General features: G+C 37.9%; 1 protein-coding gene across 1 annotated transcript; it reads right to left on the reverse strand.

Annotated features, from left to right (window-relative positions):
- Positions 1-12298: 12298 nt before the first annotated feature.
- On the reverse strand, positions 12299-12976 carry LOC113330081 (uncharacterized mitochondrial protein AtMg00810-like). Its single transcript, XM_026576944.1, has one exon. The coding sequence runs from the start codon at positions 12974-12976 to the stop codon at positions 12299-12301; it is 678 nt and encodes a 225-aa protein (XP_026432729.1).
- Between the last annotated feature and the right edge of the window lie 630 nt (positions 12977-13606).

The raw sequence follows: 13606 nt of genomic DNA on the forward strand, positions 1-13606 counted from the left end.
CACCTGTTTGTTTTGTGTTGTCGAAATCCATGATTCATTCCAATTTGGTGTTGCAGTTGCAGACGATGGAATCATTGAATAACTAGAGCATGCGCCAAAGAGATATAACGTCCAGTCCAGGTTGGGCTTTGATGCTCGATTGTGGAAACTTTTGGGTCCTATTTGACAAAGCCACTGCACCAATTAGACAGAAGCTTCATTAAACACTGCAACTGACTAATTCTACGAAAGAAGCACGTTTTAGGGCATACCAAATAATTTCAGGGCATACCAAACACTAGTCCTAACTAGGGGTGACCTGATAAGGGGTACCCTATATGGATGTTAAATTACCTAGATACCCTTAAATCCTTTATATTACTAATCTATCCCTAACCCTAAAACAAAAACCTATAATCTATAAACCTAAAATCAGTTTATTCTAACTCTTGCGTCCTCTCCACAGCAGCCCACCCGCCCAATTTCATCATTTTTTTTTCATCGCCAAAATTCATCGTCAATTCGTGAGAATTTAATCGACGATTAAACTCATCTATATAATGGCTCGTTTTAAGCAAGTATCTCGTTCTAACCGATCAATTGAACAACCTATTGACAAACAAACTCAAAATCAACCGGAAGAACAAACTCAAAATCAACCACAAAATCAACCGGAAGAAGAGATTGAAGAAGAACCAACTCCCTTAATGAGAATAAGAAGGTTAGTTCTACAAACCCATCTCGTATTTGATGGTTTTTTGATTGGTATGATAGAATTTTTAGGTCAAAAACATGTGTGTGCGGCGGTTACAGGGTGTGGTTCGTCTTCCAAAAACAATTAGATGTGCGCCGAACTATTCCTGAAACTGAACCCTGAAAGTGCATATGAACGGTTCGGCTTAAATCTGAAATCAGTTGTGAGCCGAACCTAATAACACAGTGCTATATTTTTAGGATCGGCTTATTCGAGGGTGTTAGTTTTGTGCCGAATATGTTTTGTGAATTTCAGAAATTTTGCTTCATGATAGGTTCGGCTTGTATGGTTGTATTAGTTTTGCGCCGAATAACTGTTGTTTGAATTTCATAAATCTTGCATGTGCTTAGGTTCGGCTTGTATGGTTGTGTTAGTTTTGCGCCGAATAAGTGTTATTTGATTTTCATGTTTGAATTATGCATGTGTAGGTTCGGCTTATATGTATGATACCATTTTGCGCCGAATATCATTGGTAAAATTCCATAAATTTTACAAGTGTATAGGATCGGCTTATTTCTCTGATATCTTGTTGCGCCGAATATGTGTTTGAGTTCATAATCATAGGTTCGGCGCATAGGTTGTGTGTCGAATAATGAGGATCGGCTTATAATTATTTTGTAATATGAGACGAACCATTCTCTGTGTAAGCTAATGAAAATTTCAAGACCTGGTTCGGCTCATATGTGTTATTGAGTGTAAGCCGAGACTTGTTATTTGTTGACAGTTTTTGGGCATTTCAAATCCATATTTCATATAGTTTGTATCCCTTTGTTGTTCGAAGCATACTTATTACTTTCATACTTTTGTCAGGACTAATGCAGCTAATAAGAGGAAGAGGATGGAGGTAACACCTTCTACTTCTAAAACTCCCGATCCTCGAGGAGGACGTAAGAAAAGATTGGGAGCGTTAGGTAGAGGATACATTTTAGAAGAAGAAGATGAACAAGCAAGAGTTGAAAGACAAGCAAGAGTTGAAAGACAAGAAGAAGTTGAGGTTAATCAAGAAGAACATCAAGAAGTTCATCAAGAAGAAACACAACCCCAAGAAAAACCTAAGAAAGACAGGAAAGGTACGAAGGTGGCAGAACCACAGAAAGAGAAGGATGATGATGATCGACAGATCACTGGTTTTCACATTCCTGATGAAGATGACGTGATTACACCTCGATCAGATGGTTTGCCTCATGGTCTTCCGGAAGATGGAGGAAATGTTTTGATTGGTTATGCCGAATCTTGGGCGAAGAGAATATACGAGACTCCTGATCACAACCGTGCAGTCCGAGTATTAAGACACCAGAGGGCAGCGGAATGGAGTCTTGATGGAGAGGTTCCTGCTGTGATTGCTTACGTACAAGCCAGTGCTTTATGGCCTACTATCAATTATGCACACAAGGAATATGATAGTGTGTCATCCTCTGCCTTTACCGAGAGATTCTGTCCAGAAATCTACACATTCCAATTACCTTTGGAGAGATGACAATCACTCCTGATGAGGCTAGTAAGATTACATGCCTTAAAGTAAGGGGTAGAAGTGTGAAAGCTGATTTTTATGACATGAGTTGGGATGATTTCTACAAGTTGTAAGAGGAATTTCTTGGTTGGGATGCATACAAAACTGAGTTGGATTTTTATCGGTCCGTTAGAGATGTAGATTCCGTTTTCACACCCGGTAAAAGAAATAAGAAGAAGATCAAGCTGACTAACTTGAAAAAGGAGTTTGAGAACACAAAGGAGAGAGTAAGGGAAGGTTCGTTGGTAATGGATCCCGTCAAAGTGAGGCGAACCGGAACTGCCTACTTGCTTTACACTCTTGGTAGAGACATCTTTCCTGACCTTACCGGAAACAAGGTAAATGCTAATTATCTCCATTTGGTAAAGAATCTTGTAACTTGTAACAAGTAAATGCTTGGGGAACGGCTACGCTCGCTTACCTACTGGACCAACTTGCCACCGCGTCTAGGTTGACAAGTACACACATCGGAGGAAACTTCACTTTGCTCCAGGTAACTTTTGGGAGTTCAGAGTATGGTTCGGCTTATAACCATAATATCGTAAAATCTGAACTTATTATTTACATGGTTCGGCTTATAATAATTGATCCATATAAGCCGAACCTTTCTCTGAGTTTGCGAACTTTAATGTTACTTTGATGTTTCTAAGTAAAAATTGTTTCTATCACTTCAATTCCTTTGATTTTTTAATGTGGTTCTTTGGATGTAGGTGTGGATATATTACCATTTTTCAATTTTGAACTTGGCCAAAGTATTTGAGAAGGACGTCGATTATGTTGATACAGAGCCAACTGCAGCACGGTACACGTACGAGGACTCCAAGAAAAGGAAAAGAAAAAGTTGGTGGCAGGTTTGAGAGAGACGTTAGACAAATTGGGTGTTGATGATGTCGTTTTTAAACCATATGAGAAGGAAGATGAAGAATATGAAGTTGTTGAAGATGAGGATATGCCAATAGGTATGTATCATGATCCATTGTTTTATCCCAGTGGTTATGTTATATACGATCCTCGGCGAGTACTCCGTCAAATAGGATGCGACCAAAAGGTTCCTTTGTTTGATAAGAAATTCAGGTTGTTGCCAAAGAGTGGTACTGGAACTAAAAGCACCACTTCATCTTGGGAACCAGAGTATAATCCTCGTCCCACCGTTGAGTTTTGGAATAACTTATACCGTCACACATTAGATGTGTCTAAGTTAACACCTTTACTTGATGATCCATGTGAAGAGGATCCGGGCTATATGGATTGGTATAACCAAATTTCTCATCCCTTCATTATCAACAAGGAGAGTCAGAAGATAGCTCATAAGAGGAACGCCAAGGAAATCAAGATCACCAACAAGTCTACTTCCGAAGATGTAGCCAACGCTTTCAAGATAATGGTAAGAATGACTTCACTTTATACTATTTTCATATATTAGTTATGGTAAAAATGTCTTCAACCTCGACGTTATAATTTGTTGGTAAATGAATAAATAGGTTGTCGCGGGTAGGGAGATGTTGAAAAAAATGAAGGCCAAACTAAGTTGCGAAACACCAATGACCGTGGAAGAACAAAAATACATGTACAACAAGTGGGATGCAATCATCAACAAAGGACATGGACCCGAGGAACCCGCACAAAGGCCTACCACTAAGAGGTCTCGAGAAGTTGGTGAAGGTACAAGTGGAGATGGTGCTACCGGTAATGATGCGTCGGAATATGAAGACCGGGGTGGAAGAAGAGGTGGTCGTGGAACAAGCAAGAGGGGTCGTGGTTAAGTGCCCTTTTATGTTTCCAAGTTCCTTTTAATGTTTTCTTAACTTTTATGTATACTTTTATGGTGTCGCAAACACCTAGCCTTTTAGGTGCTGAACTTTGTTTTTAATGGTGCTGGAATTGTGTTATGGACACCTTGAATTTCATGTTTTAATCAATATCTTACCATATAATTAGTTACTCATTACTTGGAAATTATAAGGTTCGACTTATCATGTAATTTGAGTTATGCGCCGAATATAAAAACTCTGATTCGGCTTATCCTGTACTGTTAGTTACACGCCGAATCATATGGTTCGGCTTATTATGTAGTATTAGTTATGCGCCGAACCTATAATATATGAAAAGGGTACTTCTTTGAATATTAATATGATTCGGCTTAGATCTGCAAACTTAAATGCGCCGAACCAGTTAGAAGTTTTAAAAATTGAAATGCAAGTCGCTACTTTTACAAATTCGGCTTATGTTCATAACCTTATTATGAGACGAACATTGTCCTATAGGTTCGGCTTATTCGATAGTATTAGTTTTGAGCTGAACAAACAAAATATGACAGTTTATTCGTTAGTAATATTAAAGATATGCCCTTCATCACAAGGTTGTGCAGAATATATTCATGAACGTTAATATGATTCGGCTTAGATCTCCAAATTAATATACGCCGAACCTGTTAGAAGTTTCAAAATTTGAAATTCTAGACGTTATTTAAACATATTCGGCTTATATTGTAGACCTTGTTATGAGCCGAACCTGATCCTGTATTTGCACAAAAATCTATGAACGACTCTTGTTTGAAATATATAGCCTTTGGAACCTGTATTATATATAGACATACATGAGTAGGATGTATCTTCAAAGCATATACCTGAAAAAATGGCACCCCCAACTCATGAGTTTACTTTAGAAGAAGATTTGTCTCTTTGCACTAATTACGTAGCATACTATCCAAAGAAGGGTGAAGAACGACGAGTGCAGGGTTTGATGAGTATGTACTACTTAGTTAGAATTCATGAAGCCTTCAGCACCGAAACGGGTAATCCTCACAACCGGGATAATGCGGCCTTGTTTTGCCGAATTGAAACTATTAAAAAGACGATCAAAGACTTGATGGCTTTAGTTCGGATTGTGAGTCTATATCGTCTCAAGGGTGAAACAAACTCAGAGATTGAAGATCGAGCTCTAGAGGAATGGCGAAGATGGAAAGGAAAAAATTTCGAATACAAAGATCAATACTACATTCTTAGAAGGTTTCTCATTACCCGTTTTGGATATTAGAAGAATTCGACTAGAAATTTATTGTTAGGCTATTATGTAACGGGTGTGTAATCAACATTTTTCAATGAATTTGAAAAGTCTATTTGGAATGATATAATAATTATTGTTTTTATGAATCATGAAAGGTTCGGCTTATCCTGTAATTCCAGTTATGCGCCAAACCTGTAAAAATCCGAATTTTTTTGTCAGGTTCGGCTTTCAGTAATATTAGGTTATTAGCCGAACCTGGCAAAAACTCTGATTTTTTTGTTGTCAGGTTCGGCTTTCAGTAATAATAGGTTATTAGCCGAACCTGGCAAAACTCTGATTTTTTTGTTGTCAGGTTCGGCTTTCAGTAATATTAGGTTATTAGCCGAACCTGGCAAAAAATCTGATTTTATTATTGTCAGGTTCGGCTTTCAGTAAAATTATGTTTGAGCCGAACCTGACAAAAAAAAGAGTTTTTTGCCAGGTTCGGCTTATAATGTAGCTAATGATACAAGCCGAACCTGATCCTGTGTTCATGGTTCCAGTTTCTAGAAAACAACACGTTCCATAACCAAAAGTAAATCATTCAAGTATTTCGTTTTGATGGGTACATTTAACTACAATTCTAGTCAAAATATCATCCTCATCATTCACGAAAATCAAAAGACACAAAATACGCGGATAAATCCATTAAACATTTTTGTGGATCTCTTAAACGAATCTCATCCTCTTCACTGACCTCTTTCTCATCATCTTCACTGACCTATTGCTTATCATCCTCATCACTTGAAAACGTAATTACTTGTCCACTTGGGGGCTGCACATTCAAAGAAATCCAAAGATCCATTTCCGTCGCATAATTTGTACACCAATCCATCGCATAATTATTTTCAAATCCAGGCCAAAATGCTTCATTCATTAAGGGTGGTAATGGGCAACCTGGTCTAAGTTTGAGGCCGATAAAATGACAATTTTAAACAAACCCAATAACAAGTCTTCTATCTTTTACACCATCATGGCAAGGTCTTGTTGGAGGCGCGTAAGTAAAACTACTACTCGTCCACCCGAAACAATGTACGACGCAATCGAAGGCCTCCGCTATTAAAAACCCACAAATAGGTATCATCATCCAATGTTCTTGGGTGATTATAAAATCCCCATGTAGACGACGTTCGAATGCAATGTATTCTGCTGCCACCCCTGCATCTCCTCTTGGACCTCCTCTCATCAATGTCTTGTAGAAATCTTTGTTTCGGCGTAGCGATTGTAACAATCGTTGCCTAATATAGTTGACTTCATTTTCATGGGGCACCGAATTGTTCCCTTCCTTAAAAGGACCAAGTTGTTCCGCCGTGACGTAATATCCACAATTTCCATCACCGTTTACGTCGTCCATTGTTACAATATGCTCATGAATTATCGGCGAAAGATCTTCCAAGTAGTTATCGTATATAAAATTGATAGGCCTAAAATAGTTACAGGACTTATCTCGTCTTGGTCCTCTCATCCTACCAATTTCATGTACGATCCTTTTCTCCTTTATGTTAGTTTGTGAAGGATACATCTTACTCTTTCCCTTGACATCCTCTTTAATATCCTTTGCTTGTGACAGACAATCATTCTCATCGACCTCTTTGTTACTTGTTTCGGCTTTTTGAATACTTGGACGACCACGTTTTTTTTTTTGATTTTTCACTACTTCCTCCTTCATCACCTTCTCAATTTCCTTATTTTCCTTCTCATATCTTTCATCATGGTAGTCAACGCCGGATGGATCCTTATGGGTAGCCAATAGTTTCTTGTTGGCTTGTCTAGTTTGAAAATTAGTCATTTTCTTACTCTTCCTACCTTTCGGTTCACCCTTCTCCGGTTCCAAAATATTTTCTTGGGTGAAAGGATACATGACAGGCATCATGTTGTCCCAAAACATTTGTTTTTGAGCTCGGAACATCTTCCTATACATCTCCGCCAACTTTTTCCCATTTGTCGTGTCCCAAATTTCTAGATCATCCTCGTCGTCTTCCGTTGGGAGAGCACCGAAGCTTATTGTTTCCAAAAATGATCAATATCCTCCAATGGTATAATACCATCCTTGTTCCGAAGTATGTCGTGGCGCCATGGAAGTCCCATAGAGGTTTTCATTTTACAAACACATTCTTCCTCCAAGTTGGCGCCTAACATCTCAATCAACTCTACTTCTTTCATCAATTTTTCAATGCATAGATGGGAGACTCTATGACTTAATCCCCGTATCCATTTACTATTATAATTCTTGTGGTTGAACATAAGGTTATCTTGGAAATACGCTTTAATTCTAACAACATCACTTTTGAAATATTCATCAATTGCGTTAAATACCGTGGCAAACGTGTCAACACATCCAAAAAGGTTCTTCTTCAACCGATAATGAGCCGACTCCACCGTACTTGTGGCTTGGTTGTCGAAGTGTTTGTGTCGATTTGTGAAACAAGACACAAACCTTTCTTTATTAGGTTCCAACACATCTTTCAGCAAGTAAGTAATGACGTCAGGGTAGTCGGTCCTCCAATGGTTAATAAGCACTTTTACATTTTCTTCGTAAACATCCTCGGTGATTGACCATACCAAAGCGTCGCATTCGCCTTGGAAAGAAGCCCACAACATCTCATTATGTTCATATTGTTCCAAAAATTCCTTCTTTTTCTTTACTCGTGTCTCCGCCGGTAGTTTAGAAATAATCTCTAATTCTTTCATCTTAAGTGGTTGAATTAACGGTTGGCATTTTTTCCTAATATTGCACCATATATGAAACGTACAAAGAAAGTTGAATGCTTCCGGAAATACCTTGTTAATAGCATACATCAACGATGAATCTTGATCGGAAACGAACACTTTAGGAAGAGAACCCTCCGGGAAGATTAACTTCAATTGTTCTAACCCCCAAACATAACTTTCTTTCTTTTCATCTTTCAAGAAACAAAAAGCCACGGTAAATGGTGCCTTTGTCGACGTATGCCCCACAATGTTCAACAATGGCATCTCATATTTGTTAGTCTTATACGTTCAATCCAATATAAGAACTTGTGGGAAGCATAGAGCCAATTGGACGCATTCAGGGTGGGCAAGAAAAAGGTATGTGACTTGACCAAACTCATCCAAATTATTTTGGCAAGCATAGTTATGCTTCACCCCTAACCACATCACTTGTGGCATCACCATCCTACCTTGAAAATTGAGTCTTCTAATCTTATTTCTTGCATTGTAGATAGTTTGCATAGTCGACTTGTTATTCTTGTCGTCCGCCTTCAATTTACTAAGAATCCTAGACGGTGGCAAACGTGATTGTGTTATTTTATCCACTTCTAGAATCTCGTTGGGTTTGAGTCGCGCTACTTTTGCATGTCCATGAAGATCACTTGAACGTGGGTGGTTATGACGACAATCCATTTCCTTATTCATAACCCAATATTCATCATCTTCGTTCAAAGACTTATTCTTGTTCTTGAGGTTGAAAACGATCTTGAAAGGGCACCTTGTTTTCTTCGTCTTTGTCTTATTCTTCCTCCCGGTCTTTCCAACATATACCAAACCATTTTTAGCCTTGCTATCGCCAGTTCCACTTCGATCACAAATCAATTCAAACTGATTCCCTCGGCTTTGTCGACCTTTAACTAGTCCGCAATTTATCTTCATCGCGTGTTCCTCAGCCCAAGCCACTGCTTCGGGTTTAGTTTTCCATCTCTATATTCATTCAAACACAAATAATTAATATGAAAAACTTCGGAATATTCCTACAAAATTGACGTAAACACCAAGTTCTTACATACCAAATCATTTTGGAAGTGATCCTTGGTATCCTCGTGAATTATCTCTACTGGAACAGTTTGATCTTCCATGGTTACAGGTCCGGCAAGCACGATCTACAAAGCATATCACACGGTTAAATACTAGAAAGGGAATATAATAGAAATGTTCAGCTCATTCTACAATCATCTTCTGTGCCGAACCATGAAAATTTACAGGGTTTGGCTGATACGACATTCTCAATATGTGCCGAACCAATAACAAAATTTTAACCCAACAAATAACAAATTAATGTTCGGCTCATACAATTTTGAATATATAAGCCGAACCAGTAATAATTTTTATTCCGGGATGTTCAGGATGTAGTTCGGCTTACTATGAAACTTTAATATAAGCCGAACTACTGTCTAGCAAAACAGTTGGAATTGAAAATTATAGGTTCGGCGCATGCTGTAAACAGTTTAAGTGAGCCGAACCATTCATCATTTGAGTTGAAAGTGGAAAATATAGGTTCGGCGCATGCTGTAAACACATTCAATAAGCCGAACCGTTCATCATTTGGTTGATTCGGCTCATAGATGTCAGCCGAACCTGATCCTGGTTCGCCGAACCATGAAGCAAAAATCCAAACTTTTGATAATTTAGAGCTATAGAAGTGAGATTGAGCATAGTATATAAGTGTACCTGTGTATTAGAAGCATTGGGTTCCTCATCAATGTTTTCATCATATGGATTTGGCTCATAAAACGAATCATATTTAGTTTGTGTTTGAGTTTGTTCTTGAGTTTGAGTTTGTGTAAAATCATTCTCATAATCTAAGAAATATGCCATTTGGGAATCATTGTTGTAGTTGATGTGTATTTTCCTAGGTTTGTTAGATGAATAATGACCCTCCTCATTCTCCATTGAATCAAAAAATAAAATTGTCACTCTCACTTTCTCCTTCTCCTTTTCTCCTTCTTAATAAAGTTTTTCCCCCAAATTCTGTTTTTTTCCCCACTAACAAACCATATAATCACTCATAATTATCTTAATCACTAAACCAAAATTTCAATCACTACTCCATATTATTAAACTAATACATAAAGGGACAGATTTGTCATTATAAAAAAATTTGGTTAAGGGGCTTTCTCATTTTGTTATTTAACATCCCTTTTCAAACAGTGGAGTATGCCCAATAATTTTTGGGTATGCCCAATGTTAGCCTTCTTACGAAAAAGCACGCATGGCACTCTTAGTACACTAGCCCACCCCTTTAAGCAATTTGGTTTCTGCTACAGTGTCAATTTATATATAATCAGTTATAAATTCAAAATCTACCTGAACCCATCCATAACTATGATAAATGGAAATGTTTTCTACCTTTAGTGAGTACTGAGTAGGCATGTACCTCTTTGTTTTTGTTTTTTTATCAGAAAATAGAATATATTAACTAGCAAATGTAATCATAAGATTTGCAATATCATTTTTATCAAAAACATTCAAAAAAATGCAAATAGAAAGGACTTTTTGTTGCATATGATTGGACATATGTTGTAACCTTTTTAATTCTAGTTTCCTTAGCTGGTTATTTTGTTTTTGGTACTCAAGTTTTGACCAACTTTGCTGTTTGGTCTAACATTTGTCCATCTTGGTGTTTGGTACTTGGAAATGACGTTGACCCGCGTGGACTCGGTTTGACTTTGCTGTTTGGTCTAACATTTGTCCAGCTTGGTGTTAGGTCAAACCGAATCCACGCGGGACAACGTCATTTCCGCATACCAAACACCAAGCTGGATAAATGTTAGACCAAACAGCAAAGTTGGTCAAAAATTTAGTACCAAAAATAAAATAACCCCCGTATGATTGGACATATGCATTATAGCTCATGATATGTATTTTGATTCAAATTAATAGTTTAGGGTCCCGATTTTTACTTCAAATCAGTACATTTATTATTCAGTCGGCCCTTTTAACGTTGATTTAAATGCTTGATTCAGTCATCCCTTTTAACGATGATTTAAATGCTTGATGTCACTCCTCAACTTAATTCAATTTGTTTTTTTTGAGTTTCATCATAATCAAACCAAGTTTTGTCGAATTTTCTTCAAAACATTTTCTAATTATAATTTCAACCTATTACAATTGAAGTTAAAATTTTTGATAATAATTCTTCAATTTGATGCAATCCCCTCAGTTCAAAAATTATGAATTTGCATTGTCATCAATTTTACTCAAGTTTGTTCAATATCATTTCTTATTTCCTTGAATAATACTACAACTTCCCAATAATTTCCTCCCATTCCACTATAATTCCATTCTAATTTGTACAATTTAAACGATTATGCCAAAATTTAGACCAAATTAACAATATATAACGAATAAGTGTGACTGGAATAACATTCTAATTTTATTTTATTGTAATAGGTGAACAAAATCCGCAAATACGCATTAGTTTAATTTCAATGGGTAAAACGTAAAAGCTTTAAATCATTAAAAATTAACAAGTACGATCCTTACAATGTTTGCCTACCAACAAAGTACAAAGCTTTGTAATCCAACGACCTGTTCCGAGAAACTTTTTGTAAGCGGCAAAGTTCCCCACTTCCCACCATTTTCTTACTTTCCCTCCAAAATTTGGGGACAGCACACGTGAAGAACCAAACGAATCAAGGGTGCAATATTATGTAACACAACTGCTGCAATTTTAATCAGCTAGTCCTCAACCGTGTAATGGTAGGTTCGTATATCAGTATGTCAGATATTTTTTCAGTTGCTACCTGGCTCCGTCGTTCATTCTCATCGTTTTTTTCCCACCTCTCTTAAATTAGCTAGAAGATGATGTTTGGGTGAATTACTTCCACAGAATATTGTGGAGACAGATTGCATATATTTATATGGAATACAAGATAAGATAGTGAAAACAGAATAACAGAATGCAATTAGATCCTAGTTAATAGTTACAGAGACTGGACTTAATGTTTATCTTGCGTAGACTGTGGAGATGGTTGCAACTGTTTTGCAGCTGACTGAGTATTCTGACTAACACCCTCCCTCGAGTTGAACTGGAGTTGACGGATGTTCAATTTGTCACGCATAAGCTGATATCTTGTGGAAGACAGTCCTTTAGTAAATAAGTCCGCTATTTGATCCCTGGAACTGATGAAGTGCACTTGTAGTTGTTTAGCTGCCACTCTTTCACGAACAAAGTGATAGTCGATCTCTGTATGCTTTGTTCTGGCGTGGAAGATTGGGTTTGCTGTCAGATAAGTTGCTCCCAGCTTGTCACATCATAAGGAAGGTTTAGGTGTATGGATTCCTAATTCTTGTAACAGAGACTGAATCCAGATAAGTTCTGAAGTTGCAATAGCAATGCCACGATACTCTGATTCTGTGCTGGACTTTGAAACAGTCTTTTGTTTCCTGGCACTCCATGAAATAAGATTACCCCCAAAATAGATACAGTAGCCACTAGTTGACCTGCGATCATCTAAATTCCTTGCCCAATCTACATCCGAATAGGAATTGAGTGAATAATTTAAGGCTGGTTTGAAGAACAAGCCGTAGTCGATTGTCTGCTTCAAGTAACGCAAGATACATTTTACCAGTTCCCAGTACTCCAAATATGGTTCATGCATAAATTGACAGGCCTTGTTAACAACCACTGCTATGTCAGCCCGTGTGATGTGCAGATATTGCAAATCCCCCACAACACTTCTGTAAAGAGTAGGATCAGTAAACTTCTCAGCTCCTTGTCTATGAACTTGGAGGTTAGCAGCCAGTGGAGTGCAAACCGGCTTAACTCCATCTAGTTTAGTGCGATTTAGCAAATCTGATATGTATTTCCTTTGGGAGAGCACTAGGTTGTTACCTTGGTGTAACACTTCAACACCCAGGAAATAAGATAGGGTTCCCATGTCTTTAACAGCAAAGGCAGTGCTTAAATCAGTCACCAGCTGATCAATCATCTTAGATTAAGAGCCTGTCACAATGATATCATCAACATAAATTAACATATATGTAGTTGAACCACCAGAAATTCTGATGAAAAGAGATGAGTCTGCCACTGATGCCTTGAACCCTAGCTGGAGAAGATGATTGCTGAGACGAGAAAACCATCCACGTGGTGCTTGTTTGAGGCCATACAAGGATTTATGCAGCCTGTAGACGTGACTGGGGAAGTTTGGATCGACATAGCCAGCAGGCTGCTTCATGTATACTTCCTCCTCCAAGACACCATGTAAAAACGCGTTCTCAACATCTAGTTGACGCAACTGCCAGCCATTCATCACTGCAAGTGATAGAACTAGTCTGATAGTACATGGTTTGATTACTGGTGAGAATGTTTCACCATAATCTACTCCTTCTTGCTGTGTAAATCCTTTAGCAACCAGGCGTGCTTTATGGCGCTGTATAGTACCATCTGGGTTTCACTCAATCCGATAAACCCACTTAGACCCCAGCACACTCATGCCATTTTCATACTTTACGAGTGAGTAAGTGCCATTACGTATCAGTGCACTTATCTGATTGTCCATTGCATCTCTCCATTCAGGTATTTTGCAAGCCTTAGAGTAGCATGTTGGCTCCATAAAATC

The sequence above is a fragment of the Papaver somniferum genome, unplaced genomic scaffold (genome assembly GCF_003573695.1).
Source record: "Papaver somniferum cultivar HN1 unplaced genomic scaffold, ASM357369v1 unplaced-scaffold_117, whole genome shotgun sequence".
NCBI lineage: Eukaryota > Viridiplantae > Streptophyta > Magnoliopsida > Ranunculales > Papaveraceae > Papaver > Papaver somniferum.

Bases quoted from the DNA above. Each gene is read 5' to 3' on its own strand.
- LOC113330081 (XM_026576944.1), bottom strand. From the start codon at position 12,976: ATGATTGATCAGCTGGTGACTGATTTAAGCACTGCCTTTGCTGTTAAA.